Raw genomic sequence first — 23,776 nt, forward strand, 5'->3', positions numbered from 1 at the left:
TTATTTTTTTGCTATATCACAACCTCACCTGAAATAATCAAGATCATCCCATCCACTGCGGCTGAGGTCTAGTGTGTACCGCTGCAATCCCAGAGTGCTGAGCAGCTCTCGCACTGTTTCTGGGGCTCCGTGTAAGACTGACACCTGCAAATGTACAGTTGATGTCATAACTATTAGCCACAATTATTCTTTTTAAAATTTTTCTCAAATAATGTATAACAGAGCAAGGAATTTTTCATAGTAATTCCTATATTTTTTCTTCTGGAGAAAGTCTTATTTGTTTTATTTCGGCTAGAATAAAAGCAGCTTTTTTAACCAGTTAAGGGTCAAAAATATTAGCCCCCTTAAAGGAGCAGTAGGTGATTGCCTTTAGACACATTTTATGTTGTGCTGGTTGAATGTCTCCTCACATTCCAATAGTACTGATTAAAGTAAATGATCTAAATGTATTTACATGTATTTTTGTATTCTGGGTAAGGCATGGGACTAAAAAAATTACAGGTTGAAAATTACGAGAGGTAGCCCAAAACGTCTCTTAACAAATGTAGATTTGCATATTTGTGCACCCTGTTCACACAGACAGATCCACCATTTGCAGCAGCATTGACCTGCAGCTGACAGAGACAGTGACAGCAGGCAAATTCAGGATCAACTTCTGAAAGACCAACAACATTTCCTTGTATCCATGAAAAAAAAATGCTGAATAAAAACTTTTTAAAATCCTGAATCAATATCGGTAGTTGCTTTTGGATGCTGGAGGGAAATACAATGTTCAAAACCACAATCTGAAGGATGATACCATGTTTGCAGTATTTCTTTTAGACAGGTATTTTCATGTTTTAAAACTATTTTAGTTAAGCAAAGCTTATGTAGATTGTCTTGAAAATGAAAACGTGGTAGGTATAATATAGATATAATACAGTTTTTCATAAAGGTTTTTACATTTATAACTGTATAAAATACTAGAAAGTTTTCTTACTGGCAAATGACATAACCATGTAGTATAAGGTCGTCTATGGTCATCTATTTGGGGCATGTTCATGACTTCAGGAGGCATGGATTTGGACAGCAGAGAGGGACTTCAATTTTCAATGCTATTATGCTATGTTAGCATTATCAGAGAACTCCTACGGCACTTTTAAGCAATATTTTTTTCGATTGTCAACAGAACAAACCGCTGTTATACAATGACTTGCCTAATTACCCTAAGTAGCTTAATTAACCTAGTTAAAGGTTCAAGACATGCTAGAGTACTTTGTTGAAATTTTAACAGATTTGTGTGTGTTGAGCATCAGTTAAGTCAACATTAGCATCAGTCAGCTTTAATTGTGGAGAAAACTGGATAAGTTTGAGCTTTTGTCAGCTAAGTTCCAGGTTTGGAATCATTTTTAGGACGGGATCGAAATCGTTAACGTCGTGCGCATTCGCTAGTGAAATGATGATGCAACGGTTTCTCTATATTATTCATGGTGGAGTTTTTTTATCCTATGAGAAGACTGTGCTTCTTAATTATTAATGAGAGCGCGTGCTTTCCGAAGGTAAGGCAGACCTGACAAGCTTTGAGACGCAATGACTGGGTGAGACCATGCCCATGCACAGAAAGCAGTATTTAGCCGTTCATGAAGGTTCATCAAGGAATGTTATGTATTTGTTTCCATGATCCATGGGGTTTGTTGCATGTTTTCTCTACGATGCTGTGTAGGTCGATAAAGCTAATCTGTTGGTTTGCAGCAAGCATTTTTGTTGTGAGAGCTGTACGAGAATTAAGAATGGTGTACTTTATCTGTTGCGTTCATTACCCTTCAGACACATGGCCTTTATCTGTGCTGCTGTGTTCGCCATATGTTTAAAATCCTCTGGATTACCGGCAGGGTTAATGGTTGGAATGTACTGGGAAAGAGACTTGCTGCACTGCTATCCACTGTGTCAGCTTTTAGACCCGAGGATTTAGGAGGACAGAAGTCCTCCTCATTTATATTGTTACTTGATTATCTTTATAATCATATAACAAATTGGGGTTATGTGTATATGAAATTCCAAATAACAAATGTAGCAGGGCATTAAATTACTGATTGTTTCTTTGTATTTAACTTTGTAAATTATAAAGTCATGGGTCTCCTCACGCTTTGTGTCTCACTTTGTGAGCCAACTGACAACAGCTGTTCGCTCCCACTTTTTTCCCTGCTCTGCCGGCCACGACAACTCCTCCGTCTACTCACAGAGCTCCACGCCCATTATGAAGCATTTTTGAAAAAATTCTGAGGTAGACTTGAACCAAAAAAGGGGGGTTTCATGGCCCTTCAAGCCTTTATATACTTTTATCACTAGTATATTTGAAAAATATCTATTAAAATATTATGTACTGCCATCATGGCGAGATGAACATTACCCAACTCACCTCTTTCTCCCAACTGTAGTTTCTCTCACTAGCTAAGCCATAATCATACCCATGCTGCCTTTGTTGAGACGGCATTTGATGAAAGGGATACTTTTTGTCTGCTGGCTGAAAGTCCACCTCACTGAGTGATTTAGCAATCTGGAGGGCTGTGAGTGAGTTGTCTCCTGAAGCTGGAGTGGGCTGCTCTACTATCCAGGAAGCTGAAGACTGGGCAGGAACTCTAGTGGACACATAAGGATACAGCTTTGGTCCATTTCGGATTGGCACAGGCCGACCTTGGTGCACCCCTTGATAGTCTTGTCTGACTTTTTCTTTATGCATGTCTCTAGAAAAAACTGAATGGTTCATATATGAGTTTGTGAGTTTTTTGCCTGATAATTCTGAATCCGGTGCCATATTGTTCTTATGGGACTGTAGCTGTAAAGATGAATTTGAGGAATGTGTGGTGTGTCTTTGGTTTGGGGATGTACTAGGGACATGTGGACCCGGAAAAAGCTGATAAGAGGATGCAGTCGATGAAAGTTCACTCTGAGTCTCGCAAGATGGTTTATAGGGTGCTAAGGAGCCAGGAATCTCGATTTCGGTGAAGTCAGACCTCCTAGCAGACCTTTTGCCATGGCCGTGGCTTCCAGTCACTCTAGGCAGCTGTATCACAGTGTTATTAGCACATACTACTTGGGATTCTTTAATAGTTGAAGGAATCTCTTCGGCTTTCCGAAACACAGGCATTTCCTCAAAGATGAAGTATGCAGGATTGGTGTAGCTGTTTGGAGATGCCACATATGAGGCTGACGGTGCTCTATAGTGCAATGATGAAAAGTAAATCAGGGTGACATTTAATAAAAAAACCAAACAGTGATTACCATGACAAAAAACCCTATTTATTAGCTTTGTGCTGCTAGTGACTTACTTGATAGAGAATGCACTGGAAGAAGGGGGAGACAGTTGGTCCTTCATCATTTCCCTCTCATCCTTCTCAATGCTGAGCCACTCTGTAATGTGCACAAGAAATGCCTTGCGTCAAACTGTGTTAATACTGCAGAAATATGTGGTAATGCCACTGTTTATTCAGTGAGCAGCATGGTGAGTGTCATATTTCAGTGAGGTTTCAGGATGCATCTGGACAACATCAGGCAACAGCACGCCAAAAGAGGAAGAAATGGTAGATAGAAAAGTGAAAACAGAGCCAAAGCAGAGGAGGAACTAAAACTAAAAGAAATGTAGGGTGGGTGTGTGTCTATGGTACATTTGCAGAAACGATATAGTAAAATCACGGATAACCCACCATAGACTCTTTCCCGGATCCTTCGGCGGTCTGGTGGTACATATACTCTGAATCGACCTCGAATAGAGCCCATCTCTTCACCTCTGTGGGTCAAGCATGTCTCAAATGTGTCCAATAATTTCCCTGCTGTTGGGCGAAGAGCCACACAGCACTCCCCTAAAATGTTAAAGAAAGTGCTCTCAATTCACCTGAATTAAACTGTTTGCTGTGTTATGCTCATGGTTATGAGGTAAATGTTTCTAAAAACCAAACAACTGTTTCAGAGGAATTTCTTTCAGAAAGACATTATGACCATGTACCATATGACTCAAAGCCATCACATGACTTCACAGACAACAGCAAGTGCTGATCCCGCAGATGCTCTAAATCCAAGAACACTGGGTGAAGCTGTAAAAAAATAAGGAAAAACAAATAAGAAATCCTCATTAAGAAGCATAGTTAAAATGAACAGAAGGTGATCTCGGACTCAACCTTGGGCAACTGTTTTGAAGACCAACCAAGTTTGAGAAACCCTGGCACCTCACAGTACTGGGAGTCATTTTCAGCTGATCGACGAGGCTCTACAAAGAAGAAACATGATGGTGACAAAAAGAGCTGTCACATATATCTCATGACATACAGATGTTTCAAAAGAAAACCAGACAAGCAACATACCATTGCATGCTCACTGTCCTCACTAATTATAGCAAAAAACATACCTTCCAGACAGCGGGAGTGGAACTCGATGAAAAACTTGGCCTTGCTAGAAGTTTTCACTATAGCCTCAATCGCCTCCAGTTCAATGCTGGCTCTCTCTGAACAGGACTCTGGAAAAGAGTATATATATATATATATATATATATATATATATATATATATATATATATATATATATATATATATATATATATATATGTGGTCAAGATCATCACATGCATAGTAGCAACTAGTGCACTCCTGTGTCAACAGCATTTACCATGCACTCATGCTATATGTTATATGGAAAGTATAAGTACTGTTGCTGAACACGGATTACAAATATAATTTATAATTCAGTCCACCCAAAAAAGTCAATTCTATCACTATTTATTCACCATTATGGTTAAATAAAAGATAAAACATTTATTTTTTCCATTGCAAGTCAGTTCAACCAAACCGTTGACCCATCAAAAAGTACATTTATAGATTAATCAAGTAGTTTAATCAATTTCAGTCATTCATTTTCCTTTGGCTTAGTCCCTTTACTCATCAGGGGTCGCCACAGCGGAATGAACCACCAGCATATGTTTTAAACAGCGGATGCCCTTCCAGCTGCAACCCTATACTGGGAAACACCCATATAATCTTACATGCAGCACATACACTATGGCCAATTTCAGTTTATTCAATTCACATATAACGCATGTCTTTGGACTGTGGGGGAAACCAGAGCACCATGAGGAAACCCACGCAAACACAGGGAGAACATGCAAACTCCACACAGAAATGCCAACTGGCCCAGCTGGGGCTTGAACCAGCGACCTTAATGATGTTAGGCGACAGTGCTATCCACTAAGCCACCGTGATGCCTGTTTAATCCATTTTATGAAAGAAAACATCACATATGTAATTTTGGCTTTAAGGGATGGTTTACCCAAAAATGACAATTTCGCCACCATTTAATCATGCTCAAGTGATTCTAAACACAACACAAGATATTCTGAAGAATGTTGGACACTCACAGTTGGAAAAAAAGATGCCTATGGCAGTCAATGGCTGCTTCTTTCCAGCTTTATTCAAAATATCTTACTTTGTGTTCAACAGAAGATAAAAAGTGGAGGGTGAGTGATGATGAGAGAATTCAAATGCTGGGGTGAACTATTACTTTAATTTACATTTATTCACTGACACTTATCAAAAAGACTTGGAATGACATGAGTATGAGTTAATGATGACACAATGTTCATTTAAAAAAAATTTGTGCGCTCTCCCTTAATGAATGACCTTTAGGGCCTTCACATGTTGATGCAGTGGAAACAGGCTTGATATTAGTGGCAAAAGGAAATGGTTGTTCCTTAACAAAATGCTTGTTTAGCAACTCCTAATATAACTCAAGTTATGAAATGATCTAAAGGGCAAAAACTTCAGATTCAAAGTCACAGGCAGATTCCCATACCAGTTCTGGGAAACTGTGATATGACACCCACTTCAAAGGTTGCAAACACAGGAGAGTGCTCACTGGTGAAGATGTCATCTGTACACCCTGAAGAACAGAACCAAAAGAAAAATGACATTTAATATAATATAAATAAAAAGACTTATACATACACTCACCGGCCACTTTATTAGGCACACCTTACTAGTACTGGGTTGGACCCCCTTTTGCCTTCAGATCTGCCCTAATCCTTTGTGGCTTAGATTCAACAAGGTACTGGAAATATTCCTCAGAGATGTTGGTCCCTATTGACATGATAGCATCACAAAGTTGCTGCAGATTTGTTGGCTGCACATCCATGTTGCAAATCTCTTATTTCACTACATCCCGATGGTGCTCTATTGGATTGAGATATGGTGACTGTGGAGGCCATTTGAGTAAAGTGGATTCATTGTCATGTTCAAAAAACAAGTCTGAGATGATTAGAATTTTATGACATGACACGTTATCCTGCTGGAAGTAGCCATCAGAAGATGGGTACACTGTGGTTATAAAGTAATGGACATGGTCAGCAACAATATAGGCTGTGGTGTTGACACGATGCTCAGTTGGTTCTAATGGGCCCAAAGTGTGCCAGGAAAATATGCCCCACACCATTACAACACCACCAGCCCGAACCATAGATACAAGACAGGATAAATTCATGTTGATGCCAAATTCTGACCCGAATGTCACAACAGAAATTGAGACTCACCAGACCAGGCAATGTTTTTCCAATCTTCTATTGTCCAAATTTGGTGAGCTTGTGTGAATTGTAGCCTCAGTTTCCTGTTCTTAGCTGACAGGAGTGGCACCCGGTGTGGTCTTCTGCAGCTGTAGCCCATCTGTCTCAAGGTTCAGAGATGCTCTTCTGCATACCTCAGTTGTAATGAGTGGTTATTTGAGTTACTGTTGCCTTTCTATCAGCTGGAACCAGTCTGGTCATTCTCCTCTGACCTCTGGCATTAACAAGGCATTTGTGCCCACAGAACTGCTACTCACTGGATATTTTCTCTTTTTCAGACCATTCTCTGTAAACCCTAGAGATGGTTGTGCATGAAAATCACAGTAGATCAGCAGTTTCTGAAATACTCAGACCAGCTCGTGTGGCACCAATAACCATGCCATGTTTAAAGTCAGTTAAATCACCTTTGTTCCCCATTCTGACGCAGATCATCTTGACCATGTCTACATGCCTAAATGCATTGAGTTGCAGCCATGTGATTGGCTGATTAGAATGTTGCATTAACGAGCAGTTGGACAGGTGTTCCTTATAAAGTGACCAGTGAGTGTATATGTTTCAGAGATTTCAGTCTGATTTTAATGAGCAAGCCAAGCAGAAGCTTACTCTTTGTGACACCTATTTCCTGTTGTTTGTTTTAGGACTTTTGTTTATCTTCTGTATTCTTCTCTTATCATCAATACTTCTTATGCTTTTACTGTATCCAATCCATTCTTAATGCTCTAAGTAGTATAGAGATTGTGTAGTTTGAGTGCAAGCACACAAACCATGCTCTTAATTTTCAAACATCCATTACATACTAGGCCAAACTAATTAAACATCAGATTCCCATCCAACTAATTTCTGTTATTTAGTTACAGAAGTTCAAACATAATTATTAATGATTTGAGATGGTTTTGAAATACAAAATGTGATCATGTACACTGGCACAATATATGTTGGCTGCCTTCGCTGAGAAGGCCGAATTCATATGTTTTTAAAGCACAGACAGACAGGATATGACTCTGATTGTGGACCACAGACCTACAATTGTACCCAAAGTAAATCTTTGTAGTGCAGTGTAGCTACACATCTCATTCCAAAATACTACATAAATAGCAGGCAAGTGTTTTTTCTGCCCTCAAGCTAAAGTTCAAACCATTGAAGGAGTTTGTCGAGCTACTGTAAGAGAGTAATTCACAACACAACTACAACATGTTATGATATTACTTGGACTACAAGTGGAGACAAAATGTAAAGGAATTTTAGTTGCAAATTTATTATTAATTTCATGCTGGTTGAATAGTGTTTTACAAAATGCCAAGACACTTTAACCAAAGATGATTATTTCCTTGAAAAAGGTGATCAAAATTAAAGTGACAATGATTGTGGCATGACGAAAAACTATGATTAAAAAGCAACAAGACATTAACAGTCTCACTGGAGAAATTGTTGCCAAAGATTTTCATTAGATTTTCAATCAGGTTTAGCTCAGGACTCTGGGCAGCCATTTTATTATTTCACTGATTTCAGTTTTAAGGCTGTACTTATTTTGCTGTTTGAAGAGGCTCATAGTCCTGAATGAAAACTGCTGGCTGATTGAGTGATGAATGTGAGTAAAAACTGCATGTTGCAAATGAAGCTCCTGATAAACATTTGCTCCGGTATGTCACTGTAAATGATGCCCACTGACTTCCTTACACAATTTACGTTCAGTCTTTCTCCAGTTTGACAAAGAATATAATGTTTCCCAACAGACCCAAATAAATTAAACTTGCTTTCCATCACCAAAGTGAGCTCTACAACAGTCAGGACACCATACATTAAAAAAAAAAATCTTTAAACGGTTCAACACTAAACTGTTCAACAAATACAGCTGCAGACTTGAATTAATTACCCACTGAAATCTTCTGAATTATCCTTTCCTGTGTTTTTAAATTTTGATCAGTGTTCTTTTTCAAATATCTCATTTAAGTGTTTAAACTGTGCTATAGAATGTATGTAACTTATGAAATCTGCTTAATAGATTCTAATGGGACTAGTAACACCCCCCAAAAATACTTTTGCTTAAGCTACTTGTTTAAAATGAGTTAAAAACAATGAGTTAAAAACAACACAATTCTTATCAGTTTTTTAGGACAACTTAGTATTAGGTTCACTTAATTGATTTGTGTTTAGACAACATGAAGGAATTGTGTCGAACCCAGCATTTTTACAGCATACTAAGCAATGAGCTCCAAATTTGTAAGTTTGTAGATTGTCCTATATTTATACATTCATTCACTAAAGAAAATAATAAATGACAGAAACAGGAAGCATATACCATATGAGGTGCAGATTACGTGAGACTCTGGGTAGGACCTCCACAAAACTCTGTCACACCATGAGGGCCCATTCACTTGCACCTAAAGAAGGTTTAAATAAGATAGAATAAAAAAAATAAGAACATTACTACATATGATTCTCTATTATCATCACACATAATCATTTCAGTCATTCTGATATATATATACAGTTAGGTCCATAATTATTGGGACAGAGAAACAATTTTTACATTTATGGCTCCATACACCAACACAATGGATTTGAAATGAAACGATCAACATGTGCTTTAAATGCAGACAGTCAGTTTTAATTTAAGGGTATTTACATCCAAATAAGATGAACGCTGTAGGAATTACAATCATTTGCATATGCGCCTCCCACTTGTTAAGGGTCCAAAAGTAACTGGACAATTGGCTTCTAAGCAGTTCCGTAGCCAGGTCCCAATTACAACGGGTACCAGAGTGATAGAGAAGAGAATGAAAATGGAAAGGAACCGTTCATGATCCTAAGCAGTGAAGCATGGTGGTAGAAGTGACATGGCGTGGGCATGTATGGCTGTCAATGGAACTGGTTCTCTTGTAATTATTGATGATGTAACTGCTGACAAAATCAGCAGGATGAATTCTGAGATGTTTCAGGCAATATTTTCTGCTCATATTAAGCCAAATGCTTCACAGTGGAGATGGAGAATGACCATAAGCATACTGTAAAAGCAACCAAAGAGTTTTAGAAGGTTAAAAAAGAAGTGGAATGTTATGCAATGGCCAAGTCAATCACCTGACCTGAATCCGATTGAGCATGTATTTCACCTGCTAAAAACAAAACTGAAGGTAAAATGCCCCAAGAACAAGCAGAAACTCAAGACAGTTGATGTAGAGGCCTGGCAGAGCACCACCAAAAATAAACAAGAATAAAACCCAGTGTCTGGTGATGTTTGTGGGTTGCAGACGTTAGGCTGTAGACTGCAGTGGATTTGCAACCCAGTATTATAAAGTGAATTTTTGATGTATTATTATTCTGTCTAATTACTTTTGGACCCTTAACAAGTGGGAGGCACATATGCAAACTGCTGTAATTCCTTCTTTATTCACTTTATTTGGATATAAATACCCTCAAATTAAAGGTGCAGTTAAAGCACATCTTTGTTTTATTTAAAACCCATCCATTGTACAGCCCCAAAAAATTTTTAATTGTGTCAATATCCAAATATTTATGGACCTAACGGTATATGTCAAATATGCTTTTTTTTAAGTAATGTAACAACAGAAGCTGCAAGAAGAGACAGAATTATTGATGAAATATATAAATCTCACCCCACTGGACTTGTATTTCTGCCATAGATAACAGTCTCTAGAACCACGTTCATATCGATAGGTGGGAGGAAACATGATCTTCTCCTCCTCTTAACAGCGAAAACAAGAACAAAGTGTATGTTAATGCATTTTTTGTCCCACATGTTGCTGTTTAACCCTATATATTGATTTCATATGAGTGTGTGGTGATCGTGGGAGTTTAAGAGCAGCTGGCATTCTTACTAAAGTTAAAAAAGGCCTTTCTTTTGTGCCGCTCTCTGGTCAATTGGTCTGCGCACATCAGCTCCTCGAATTCTCGCTTTGAAACATGCTTCAATATGTCCTGCAGAAAGAGAGACCTTTGTCAGAGATAGGAGACCTTCAACATATGATATAAGTGAGCACAACAGAACAGCTCAGATGATTCAGTGCGTTTAATGGGGTCAATGTTTAAATGCACGGTCAATAAAAAGCAGTGAGTAAAGCTAGAGTGATTAATTTATTGACAGAAATGAGGCAGATATAAGCTGTATGACCAGTGCATCCAGGTCCAGGCGATAGTTGAGGTCTCCACACCAAAAGAGATGATTGAAGCGAAGGCTTATGTCGAATGTGCTGAGCTGCTTTTCTCCAAGAGACAAGAGTCTAAGGATGTCTTGGAAGTTGTGGTTCCTCCTAAGACAAAGAAAGAGGAGCAATGCAAAATAGTATTTAGTGATTAAAGACATGTTAAAACGGAACATGTCCTAAAATATTTTGAAATGTAACTTGTTTGCATCCCATGTTTGCATAGTACACTTTCAGTGGCATTACTCCAGTTTTCAATGTAGCATAATCATTTAGAAATCATGCTAATATGCTCATTTTAATATACAGTTTATATTAGTGTTTAGTAACCAAGTATTTTTTGTTTAAACTAATACATTTCTGGATTGGAAGTCCACTTTACCACCTACTTTTCATAAATGGCTAACTGAAATGGTTGCTGCTCTTAAGCTTGAAAGAACTCGTTTTGCTAGGGCAGATACTTTATTCTCTATTTCCACCTGGGGATACTCATTCTGAAGTCCCTAGAGACTATGCAGCACCATTGATGCGATCCAGGACCTGTGAAAACATGATCCCTAGGTATCCACAATCCTGGACCTGGCCATATCCTGAGCTGATGCTGTGATCGTCATGGAAGAATTGAGTACATGATTCCTGAAAGACCACTATGACAACAAGTCCCCGTGTTGATCCTGTGGGCCAGCCTGACCTCCCGCCGGTCCCCTACTCACACCTGCAGCTCCTCCATGATGGACGTCCAGCTTCTCCAGCCTCCAGTGCCTAGACTGCAGCTCCACAAAGGAAGTTAAGCCAGAAGAATAATGGTTGTGCCCAACAGAGCCTGGTTTCCCTTAAGTTTTTTTTTTTCCTACACTTCGTCAATTGGTGAAGTTTTTTTATCCTCGCCACTGTTACCACTGGCTTGCTTGCATTGGGATTTGTGGAGCTGAGCTTCAGTGGATTTGCTCTTTAGTGTTTGAACTTTCAGCAGTGAAATTTAAACCACACTGAACTGAACTAAACTAAACTCCAACTCTGAAATCTGAACTTCTAGTAGGACTGGACTACAAGAACTATGTTAAGCTGCTTTGACACAATCTATATTGTGAAAAGTGCTATATAAATAAAGATGAATTACATTGAATGCTTCTAAAAAGTTTGAAAAAAAATCTATGGCCTCTTCCTTGCGTATCTTTTTAGGACTTAAAAGTAGGGCACTTATGATTCATGGACAATTTTACTCTTACTTTTCCACTCCATTTTCAATGTTTTGAGTTGGATAAAGTAAATTATGTTTATTATTTACTCTATATGGTGCATGTTTGGATGGACTGGTGCTTGTTTTATTTTTTTATTTTTGTTATTATTACTTTGTTTTTGTTTTTTTATTAATTTACTTATTTATTTTTTCTGTATTTTTTCCTTATCATTTGCGTAAAAATTATAATAGATTTTATATATGTTTTTGTTCTGTTTTGTACTTATAAAAAAACTTATAAATAATTACATTATAACCTTAAAAAATATAACGTTTTTTTATCTTAAGTTAAAAATAAGATAATTTATATTTTCTGGAAAAATTTCTGTAAAGTTATAAATATTTACTGTCACCTTTGATCAAATTAATGTGTCCTTGTTGAATAAATTTGGTTAAATAATTAATTTTGTAAAACAAACCCAGTGGGCGCACTGGGTAGCTGCTGCTTAAAAAAACATGTGCTGGATAAGTTGGCCGTTCATTCCGCTGTGGCGACCTTTGATTGATATAGGGACTAAGCCGAAAAGAAAATGAATGAACGAATTAACGAAACAATGAAATCCAATAACATGGTAGCACTTTACAATAAGGTTTCAATAGATAATGTATCTACTAACATATACAAACAATGAACAAAACATTTATTACAATATTATTCATCTTCTTTAAAGTTGATAATGTTAAAAGATGTTAACTCAGAGTGTATAAACTATTATTAAAAAAATAAATAATGCATTAGTAAATGTTGAACTATGATTAATAAATGCTGTACAAGTAGTGTTCATTATTAGTTCATGTTATTAAACACACTAACATTAGCTGATAGAACCTTATTGTAAAGTGTGAGTAATAAAACAACTCTTTCAGGTCTTGTACAACAGTGTTCTCAAAAGTTTTCATTGTGGTCTGCATTTTTTTGGCCCTAAATAAACCTAAATATACAAGTAATTTTAATAATAAACTGACTCATCAACTCATCAATTAATTAACTGATTGTGTTAATACCAAAGTATTTCTGGAATCTCAGATTTGGACTTTTTATCAAGCAAACAAATATTATAGCTCAGTAAAAATGAGGTTATTTCAAAAGATTCAGTATAAACTAAACGCATAATGGTGACAAAAGTCTGATTTCACAGAAAATCATAGTGTTTAATAGGCACAAACTCTGATTTTCTTTTGCAACAGACATTTATTCCATCTGAGAATATCAGACATGCTTTATGTTTAAATCTGATTTTACAAGACATTGTTCTAAGTTTGTCACCCATCTCCAAAAAAATGAGGTATGTGTGTTTATTGTGCTCATAACAATTTGAACGTCTTTTTCCCTTAGAAAGTCGACAAGTGTGCGATTCCTAGAGCTTTACAAAGACATTTTTTTAAAAGCTATATAAACTATTCCAGGCTTAAGAATGATATTTACACTACTTTTTTTTGTGTAGGGCTGTTAGCAGTCAGCATTGTATTATTTTTAATAGTTGAAGAGGTCTTTAAAAGATTGAGATCCTCTCTATAAAGACGTGTGTAAATACCTCAGTGCTTTATCACTTCCAGATGTCAAATGGCAGTTCACAAAGCCCATTGATGTGCCATTAAAGAGAAGAGAAACTCCTACTGCTCCCTTATTTCCTGTAACCACCGAGACAAAAATCAATGAATCTGGTGTAAAATAATATGACTGATTTATCACTGTTTATTAAGCTTAACTACAAGCCATTGATTTAAGAGAGATAAAAAAGGAGACAAAAAGGGAGAGTTAGCAAGCATGTTTGTTCAAGAAAGAGAGATTTTGTACCAAGTGTGTTCCCCAGGCCAGTTTTTACACTCGCTGTGTTTACTTGACTGATGCGCGCTTCATGCTCCGGCTTCACAAACACAGCCAGTCTGATGTTCCAAAGGGATTGTACTGCCACCTACCGGAGAAACACAAAACGCACACAACCCACACTCCTTTTACAAGAAGCAAGCTAGTTTCCTGTTTCAGCTAGTTTCCTCTGTTTGACTTAGAAGATATTTTGAGAAATGTTGAAAACTTGTAGCTATTGACATCTGTGGTATGAAAAATACTATGGATTATTGGTTACTTACAACATTCCTCAAAATAACTTCGTTTGTGTCAAACAGAGGAAACTATCGTAAAATTGGAATCTGACGAAACATGCTTGGAAACATATGAAGATGAAGTATGTTTTTATTTGTGAATGAACCGTCATGTTATGATAGCTAATCACTTTAAAATGTGAGGAAACTGTAAGGATTGTGACTTTCTGAGGTCAGACCTGTTTGTAATCGATGTTGGTTGAAGTGCGCAGTGTGGCTCTGATGTGTTCAGCCCACTCTCTCTCTCCCTGCGGGTTGTCCTGAGTGCCCACTGCATAAATATCATGAGGCAGGGAGCTGATGGATTCATCTGGGGTGAGACCCAAACCACTGCATGTAACCCAAGACTGCAGTGAACCGGGTGGCGGAGTGCCCCCTGCCGGCAAAACAGAGAACAACGATCAAATCTTCTGCTGCTTTAAATTAGAGTTCACCCTAAAATTACAGCTTCCTAATCCATGATGTAAACACACAGCCAAAGTACGTATCTTAAAAAACTTGCTGGTCATATCGAAACTTTTCACTTTAAAGAATACAATTAGGCATCACGGTGGCGCAGTGGGTATCACAATCGCCTCACAGCAAAAAGTTCACTGGTTTGAGCCTCGGCTGGGTCAGTTGGCATTTCTGTGTGGAGCTTGCATGTTCTCCCCATGTTTGAGTGGGTTTCCCCTGGGTGCTCCGGTTTCCCCCACAAGTCCAAAGACATGTGGTATAGGTGAATTGGGTAATCTACATTATCTGTAGTGTATGTGTGTGTGTGGATGTTTCCCAGTGATAGATTGCTGCTGGAAAGGCATCCGCTGCATAAAACATATGCTAGGTAAGTTGGCAGTTCATTCCGCTGTGGTGATCCCAGATTAATAAAGGGACTAAGCCTAAAAGAAAATTAAGGAATGAATATAATCAATGTTATATATATATATTACTCCGCTATCTTGCTGTTTTGGCCTACTATATAGTATGTATTCAGGCACATTTGAACTGTAAACTGTTTTATTGTTTTGTTGGCTGAAGCACAATCTACTGAATGCAGTGCACTAATATTCCTTACAGCCTTGATTTTATTCCTTTAAAAAACTAAATATTGGTGCCCTTAGGATCTGTTGTATGGGGTCCAGACCAGACACTCTCTTACTGATCATCCCATTTACCAGAGGTCACATACAATAAATAAAGAAATATTACAGATACCACAACTCACTTCTAGTGGATCATAAACTTTTGTCTATAATTTGTTACTGTATTCTAATTTACATTTTTCATATAATTTGTTACTGTATTCTAATTACATTTTTTGTTACTGTATTCTCATTACATTTTCAACAGTATTGAAAGGCATTACATGTTACATTTGTGTAATTTGATTACAGATTCTAAAGTCAGTAAAATTATAATTACAAATGATGATAACTTTTGATTAGAAATGAAGTGTTGAAACATTCATACATTTTGTGGCAGTGTCAGTAAATGGGTGTGTGCTGCATGTTGTGGTTCGTATGGAACCACTATCCAACCTGACTACAATTTGGCTATTTTTGGATATTCAAACATAATGGAAACCTTTCCATCAACCCAACAGCAAGCCCTGATGGTTGGCATGCTTACAACTAAAAAGATGATCTTACTTGATTGGAAGTCTCCAAAGGCTCCCTGTTTTAAGAGATGGTTGAATAAGCTGCTTTATGTCATTCAAATGGAACGACTACGTCTTGAAACTTCACAGAAAAAAGCTGAAACCACATTTTAAGACTCTTGGGAATCTAGCATTTTACCTTTGGAAATTTTCATCTCTAACTCATATATTCATGACACCGACTTTATAAAAACGTGAATACTGTCATCTTTTTTAAATTTGTTTATGCTACATATGTCATGTAAATATATTTATGTATATTTGGAAACTGAGACGATCCCTCCCCCTTTTTTTGAGGGGGTGGGGTGGGGCTAATGTCAATTATTTTGTATTGTATTTTTTGTTGGTATTGGACTGTTTTTGTTAAATATCTTAGAAAATTTTTTAAATAAAACAAAATATTACAACAACTTTATCTAATTTGACTTTAGTTTTAGGCTATAACATATACGGCAATAGTTGGTGGTTAATTTCGCTGTGGTGACCCCTGATAAATAAGGGACTAAGCCGAAGGAAAATGAATGAATGAATATAGAAACAAACTGCTATTTTGCAAGAGGTGATGTTTCATAAACAAATTTCGTGAGGAGCATGATCAGTCTTTGACGAGGCTAATTCATCACAATCATACTATTATCCAATTGGCTCAAGACCAAACCCGTATAAATAGTCAAACACGTCATACCTTCATTTATCCTGACTTCAGCATCCCTTCATTACCCCAACTCCACACTATTAAACCGGTTAATTAAATCACTATTGAGCCAGGCTAGACACCGCGCTCAGAGCCTATCTCTCTCTATCCTGATAAGGGGAATAACACGAGTTAGGGTGTCTTTCTATGCTCAGAGCCCTCTCCACAGACAGCACGCCAAAATACGCATATTTTATTAGGTATAAACTCGTGAAAAGTGTTTTGTAAACAATTATGTTGTCTATCGTGGCTCTGATCTGCCAGTTTCTGACTGAGGAATGATTTTTTTCTCGCATAGGCTGATTGTGCATTCACAATGGTAAGAACCCTGATAGGGTTGATCAAATGTATATTTATAATATCTATTATTTTCATTTAAATATTATCATTTAAGATACAGATCAGAGCAAATTATTTCTCACTATTTAGAGGACTGACCCCGCATACATGTTGTTTTGACATCATAAAGGGCGGATCAAGCATTAATTAGGGGGGTCAGTCCCCCCTACACCCCCCTGTAATTCGCACCCTGGCTACAAGAAGTTATTTTTGATTAGTAAGTTTTTATATTTTTGCAAAATTCAGTGAAGTGCATCTTGATACCCATATTCCAGGTGCCCACAAACACAGAAATGACGTCCAGCTCAGACTTTTGCGAGTGAGTGGTCTTCATAAGCTGCAGCAGCCGGCAGAAGGCTTCCCGTTTCTATGGGAGACACGTATAAATATATATCAGATTGAGCACGTTTAAGGTAAGCTAATTCAAGTCTTTCTCCTTACCTTTGTGCTCTCGAACACCAGTTCTCTTGGTGGATTGTAATGACTGTCAACGACCATTTTTAGTTTGGCAGGGCCTCTCTGAAACTTCACCAACTGCACGACTAAAAAACACCATTTACTAGCCTCATATGTCAATAATAGAACCATGATTTTCAGACGAAGTTAAACTCACTCCTGTCAAGTGTCACAGTCTCCACACCAAATGAGCCAGACTTTTTGTCAAACAGCAGCACACCTTCATTGATATCCACCGACACTGTTTGTCTGCCATACCTGACCACCTTGACCTTGACATGTAAACACATGCAAATAAATGAATGAATGCAAATATTGTCACAATTAAAATGTTAGTGCTCTGAACAGCGCAATAGACACTAATGGTCTACCTGAAAGCTGTGGACAGGATTGGGTCTGGCCAGTTTTTTTGGAGCCCTGATGGACTCAGGGGGCGTGGCTGGTTGCAATGATAAATTGTGATTGGCTACAGCCTCTTGCAGTGCTTTGAGAACCTGAAAAGAAACATTTTGTTCTCATCACCACAGACAGAAATGCATAAGAGCTACACATTTGTGGTTCACATACAGTTGAGGTCAGAATTATTAGCCGTCCTAAATTATTAGCCCCCCGTTTAATTATTTCCCCCAAATTCTACTTAACGGAAAGATGATTTTTTTTCCAGCACATTTCTAAACACAATAATTCTAATAACTCATTTCTCATTTCTAATAATATTTCTTTTATCTTTGCCATGATGACAATACATAATATTTCACTAGACATTTTTCTAGTATTCAGTTTAAAGTGCAATTTGAAGGCTTAACTACAATAGGTTAATTAGGTTAGCTAGCCAAGTTAAGGTAATTGGGCATTTGTTGCAATGGTTTCCAAAGCGGGGGACGCGAGACAACAAGGCAGGGGTCGCTTGGTGATTTCCAATAATATCATATATGTTAATAAACTTTTAGAATTTAATAGCATATTTAATCCATAACCTGCAGAAGATAAAAATAGTATTTCAAGAGTTCACACTTAGCCAATGATCTATCAAAGCTTGTTTGGCATGCTGTCCCGGGAGAGAGCCCCGAGCTCAAGGGATCCTCGAGCCCGGGGCTCCCCCCCGTTCGCAGAGCTGGAGGGGAGCCTGAGCTCGGTGGATCTCAGAACTCCCCGACTGCGATAGCTAAGGGAACATCTGAGAAGGGGCTGGAGCATGCATGGTTCTTGAGCGTGATGTATGTCTTTAGATGGTGGGAGGAAACCGGAGAGCCCGGGGAAAACCCACGCGAACACGGGGAGAACATACAAACTCCTCACAGAAACTCCCACCGGCTAGGCGAAACTAGGCCAGTGGTGTTCTTGCTGTGAGGCTCTCAGTGCTAACCACTGGGCCACCGTGCCGCCCAATCAAATGTCAAGGAGGAGAATAGGGGAGGAAGGGGGGTTTCTTCCAAACGAAGATAATGTGGACTGAAAACTGCGGTTCTTTATAGTAGCTTAAGGCTCATATGATTGGAAGATAATGATTAGCTAATACGAGACCGGCCGTGATAAATCATAAGCACGTGATCCTCTCGAAATTAGTTTATAAACAAACTTCACTTAATAGTTACATAAAAAAACAAGCAAATAAAAAGGCATCAGCCTTTCAATTCTTTTTCCATTGGATTGAGACCCCTGGAGTTTTGGTAATGACACAACAATAGTGTTAGTTGCAGCAGATTTATTTTACAGCACAATGTTATACTTTGACTCCTTTACGTCACTCACATACATTAAAAATAAAGGCCACCACTGGACATAGAGGACGATTTCCAAGTTGCGGTGACCAAAACCAAGAATAGACATGTGCTTTATATTAAATTTAAAAAAGAAATAATGACTATAAAAAAATTATATGGTTGTTAGACTGTTGCATTTCTTTTGTGTTGTCAATAAGCTTGTTTAAATAGTTCCTATTGGTCTGTGTGCACCGTTGTGTCAAATGTTTGTATGTTTATAACAGTGGGGGTTGCGAGTCACTGGAACTGTTATTTTGGGGGTCGTGAGTTGAAAAGTTTGGGAACCCTGATTTATTGTATAATGATGGATTGTTCTGTACACAATCGAAAAATATATACAGTTGAAGTCAGAATTATTAGCCCAATTTGAATTTTTTTCTTGTTTTCAAAATATTTTCCAAATGATGTTTGACAGAGCAAGGAAATTTTCACAGTATGTCTGATAATATTTTTTTTTCTGTAGAAAGTCTTATTTGTTTTATTTCGGCTAGAGTAAAAGCAGTTTTTAATTTTTTAAACACCATTTTAGGGACAAAATTATTAGCTATATTTTTCTCGATAGTCTACAGAACAAATCATCATTATACAATAACTTGCCTAATTACTCTTACCTGCCTAGTTAATCTAATTAACCTAGTTAAACTTTTAAATGTCTTTAAGCTGTATAGAAGTGTCTTGAAAATATCTAGTCAAATATTATTTACTGTTATCATGGCAAAGATAAAATACATCAGTTATTAGAAATAAGTTACTAAAACTTTTATGTTTAGAAATCTGTTTAGAAATCTGCTCTCCGTTAAACAGGAATTGGGGGGAAAAATAAACAAGCGGCCTAATAATTCAGGGGGGCTAATAATTCTGAAGTCAACTGTACATTGGTTAAGGAGGCTAAAAGAATCAACCAAAAATGTTTCATAAAAAAATTAAAAACTGCTTTTATTCTGGCCTAAATAAAACAAATAAGACTTTCTCCAGAGTATAAAACATTATAGGAAAAACTGTGAAAATTTCCTTGCTCTGTTAATCATCGTTTGAGAAATATTTAAAAAAGAAATCAAATTCACAGGAGGGTTAATACTTGTGACTTCAACTGTATGTGTGTTTATTATGGGACTACTAGTGTGTGTTTGTGTATTTATGATGTTTATGATGTTTACCCTTTTCTCCAGAGAAGACAACAGGTTACAGAGCGTTGTGAGCTTCTGAAGTAGATTATCCATGTTTTCTTCAGGGCTTTTCCCTGTATTCTAACAAACAGAGATACAGTAAGTAACTGAGAAAGCAGAACATTACTCAATACACTGTCTTTGCACTTCTTCACAATGGTAGGTTACTTATCAATATAATTATTAGTAAAATAATAAGAAGAGATGATTGATTGGTACATGCTGGCTGATTATAGTAGCCTACTGTTTGTTTACAATTACAGTTTAGATTATTATACCTGCATTGTGGAAAAGGTGAGATGTCCACTAGGATGGTCGAACACTTTGGCCAAAGTCTCCAAACTGGACAGTGTCTGGTCAATCTCACTGTGGTAAAGATATCAGGTTAAAGCACATGACCTTTTTTTTAGAAAATGTAAGAACAGTGATGTTGTTCCTTCAAATGACTACAGCAGTGTGAAAGCATATGTGATGTGGAATAAACAGCACCTGTGGAGACTGTCACATATGTGGCTGAGGATGCCCTGAAAGTGCTGCAGTCCTGACGCGCCTCCTTTCAAATTCTCCAGGTCCTTACACACATTACCATGCAGATACTCATCCAGTAATGAGACGATCTCACAGCCCACACTGCAGAGGGAAACACTCGTAGTCTCGTACACTGAGCTTTTAAAAAATGCTGAAGGTTTCACACATATTAATGTAAAGTGATGTTTTCAAGTTTGATGTTAATCAGTTAAAAATCACAAATTTCTTATCTACATTTGGTCCAAAATGCTGCTGTTAGATTCATTCAAAATAGTAGTAAACGTGGCCTCCATTGGCAGCCCATCCTATTTAGAATTGGTTTTAAAGTGCTTTAAGTTATACCTACATAATCTAGCCCCAAATTATCTTTCAGAGCTGTTGCATTTTCATACTCCTGTGAGATGTGTAAAAGTCCAGTGAAGTGCTTTGAAATGTGCATTTTTATTCAATGTTTGACGTAATCTCAACCAAAATATAAAGAGAGGGCGGGACAAGTGTAGCCCCTCCCCTTTTAAAAAGAACAGCCAATAGAATTTAGTTTTTCCTCAAAGAAGGTGAAAGAAGTTGAGCTTACGCGCATCAAATGTGAAGCGTCTTGAAGGGGGTTGGGCATGTCAGATAATAGAGAGCATTTGATTGGTGAAAATTTTAATGAGAAACTGAAGGTATGAGTTGACCTGAATAAAAACGTTAATCCATTTAGGCAGAAGTGACAAACTACAAGCTTTATTAAATCTTCTAAACGTGTATTTTGGTCTGCAAAGGCTCATAGATATCATGAAAACGAACAATACTGATACTAACATCTAAACTTTTTGTTTTAGCATTATGGGACCTTTAATACCCAGTGAAAAAATCTTCTTTTAGTTCCTCAGTATAGACTAAAGCATTGAGGGGACAGAGCTTTTTCCGTGGCTTGTCTGCAGTTGTGGATCAATCTGCCCCTGGAGATTAGAACAGCACAATCACTATCTACCTGTTCAGTTTGGCTTATTAATATTATCCTAATAATTTTGTCGATTGCTTCATTTCTAAATATATACCTGTTGTTTCTCTTGGTTTTATTTCTCTGTTTTTATGATTTTTTTATTAAATACTACTCATCTTCTTACTAATGTACAGCACTTGTGGCTGCTTTTTAATGTGCTTTATAAATACTTGAACTTGAATGCAAATACCTATTTGGGCTGAGCTCCTGAAGCCTCTGCAGCAGTAAATGGGGGGCTGCTGAACTGGAAGGCGGAGAGGTTGCAGTCGGGGATATTGTACGTGGTGGCGAGTTGGCAAATGTTGATCCTGGCTTCTCATCGTCACCATCTACAACAAAAGGACATGTGCATGTAAGCTAAGAAGTTTGACAGTTATACATGTAGTATGAAGTGTCACATCAGCCTCACACAAAATATAAACAATAAATATTCTGTAAATGCAAGAAATGAATTCAGCTGTTCATCCTTATGTTTCATCAGATATCCATAGCTTTGTTTGCAATAGTAAACACAGCTCAAGTTGTGAAGTTTTCTTTTTCAAAAGATTTATTTTTGGCCTTTATTTGATAGGAAAGTATTGAGACAGAGAGTGAAGTTGGAGAGAAAGAGGGGGAAAGGGAAATGTTCTCAAGCTGGGATTCGAACTCAGGACACCCTGACATACTACTGCACCATATGTCGGTGCGCTAACCGCCAGGCTATTGCGCCGACATCATGTCGGATTTTCTAACTGGTTCTTTTTGATTAATCCAAGTTCAGAATATAGTTAGAGACCTGTTTTTTTTTCTGAGCTTGACAAATTTTCTCCCTTTATGTGGTTTGTTTAGGCCATTGTGAACACAGCAATTGTATTCGAATCTGCACCAGAATAGTTGGTCCAAGATCATTTGATAGAGATGGTCTTTGCACCCTTGGAAATGAACCCTTGAGAAATCAATCCAACAGAATGAACCAGTGAATCAGACTTTATCACAATTCATGATGGGTTATTAGGCCTACACGGAATCTGTGCACACAGAAATCTGCAGATTTTAGCCCATCATTGAGTCTATTTATTTACTTGGGCACTTGTGTGTAAATTTATTACATTAATTCAGTTTTTAAATTAATGTCATTAATATTATTGACAAATTTGAAAATGTTCAAATGATTTTTTTTACAATACAGTTTGTAAAGTAATATTTATTGTCTTTTAGTATATGTATGAGAAACTTGCTTTGTTTACCAATTAAGTGGGTCTAATTGTATTTGCATTGTTAATATTAAATAAAAGTAAAAAAAAAAAAAAGTTAATTTTTTTATTTCATATATAAAGTTTTAGTTATGATAATTACGAGATTTAGTTTATGTGCATAAATCAACAGATTCTTTTAGTAAAATTCTGCGCAGTATACATAAATTTATGCAAATTCTGCGCAATAACATAAATGTTCGCAGATTCTGTCTGCCCCTAGTTATTGCATGCACTGCATAAATTTCAGCAGAATAATGCCTCTCAGAAAATGTTAATGTGGATTAAAAACGATGTTAAATTCCTAACTGATATCCACTCAGCTTCCATCATCCCATCTTACCTGAGCTTTCATCATTGGCTTCTGATTCACGCATAACAGGGTAAAGCAATGGGGCGACCAGACCTTTGTTTGGGTTTTGATACCCCAGAACTAAATCACCAAGAGTACGGAAACAGTTCACCTGCACTCCCTGGGTGGCCTGAAAGGAAAGCACACACATAAATGTATTTCAAAGACCAAATACAACAGGACAACAAAAGAATTTGAAATGTACTATATCAAATTACTCAAACATTTATTTTCACCTCAATCTATTTTAAATCAATCTCTTTATTAAATTCCAAACATGTGGAGTTCAGACACACCTATTAAACTCACACGGCAAAAATAATTTGAGACTTTACATCCTAAAAAAGAAGGTAGAAATGCAGAACTGCTAGGTTTGCCACAACAAGAATTTGCTCTAGGTAGGGTAACTCCCAAAACATTTAAGTTTTTCCGTTTCGTAGACCAAAGATACAATTATATTATGATGCCCTCATTTTAGCCTCTGCCAAACTCTACATACCACAAAAAGCCACTAGCCAGTTACCCACTGTGCAAACCAG

The 23,776-nt window shown here is 37.3% G+C and overlaps 1 protein-coding gene across 1 annotated transcript in view; it reads right to left on the minus strand.

Annotated features, from left to right (window-relative positions):
• inppl1b (inositol polyphosphate phosphatase-like 1b) overlaps positions 1 to 23,776 on the minus strand; it is a 31,058-nt gene that overhangs the window by 237 nt on the left and 7,045 nt on the right. Inside the window, 24 exon segments of the mRNA NM_001039135.2 lie at positions 29 to 144; positions 2,399 to 3,197; positions 3,309 to 3,390; positions 3,684 to 3,839; positions 3,983 to 4,070; positions 4,155 to 4,243; positions 4,382 to 4,489; positions 5,818 to 5,904; positions 8,880 to 8,961; positions 10,195 to 10,283; positions 10,417 to 10,516; positions 10,710 to 10,848; positions 13,516 to 13,612; positions 13,779 to 13,896; positions 14,263 to 14,459; positions 17,017 to 17,119; positions 17,194 to 17,294; positions 17,366 to 17,480; positions 17,580 to 17,702; positions 20,129 to 20,218; positions 20,416 to 20,503; positions 20,627 to 20,767; positions 21,844 to 21,982; positions 23,229 to 23,367. Coding sequence (NP_001034224.2) covers positions 29 to 144; positions 2,399 to 3,197; positions 3,309 to 3,390; positions 3,684 to 3,839; positions 3,983 to 4,070; positions 4,155 to 4,243; positions 4,382 to 4,489; positions 5,818 to 5,904; positions 8,880 to 8,961; positions 10,195 to 10,283; positions 10,417 to 10,516; positions 10,710 to 10,848; positions 13,516 to 13,612; positions 13,779 to 13,896; positions 14,263 to 14,459; positions 17,017 to 17,119; positions 17,194 to 17,294; positions 17,366 to 17,480; positions 17,580 to 17,702; positions 20,129 to 20,218; positions 20,416 to 20,503; positions 20,627 to 20,767; positions 21,844 to 21,982; positions 23,229 to 23,367 — 3,386 coding nt within the window.

The sequence above is a fragment of the Danio rerio genome, chromosome 14 (genome assembly GCF_052040795.2).
Source record: "Danio rerio strain M-AB ecotype USA chromosome 14, GRCz13ab, whole genome shotgun sequence".
In the NCBI taxonomy this organism is placed as follows: Eukaryota; Metazoa; Chordata; class Actinopteri; order Cypriniformes; family Danionidae; genus Danio; species Danio rerio.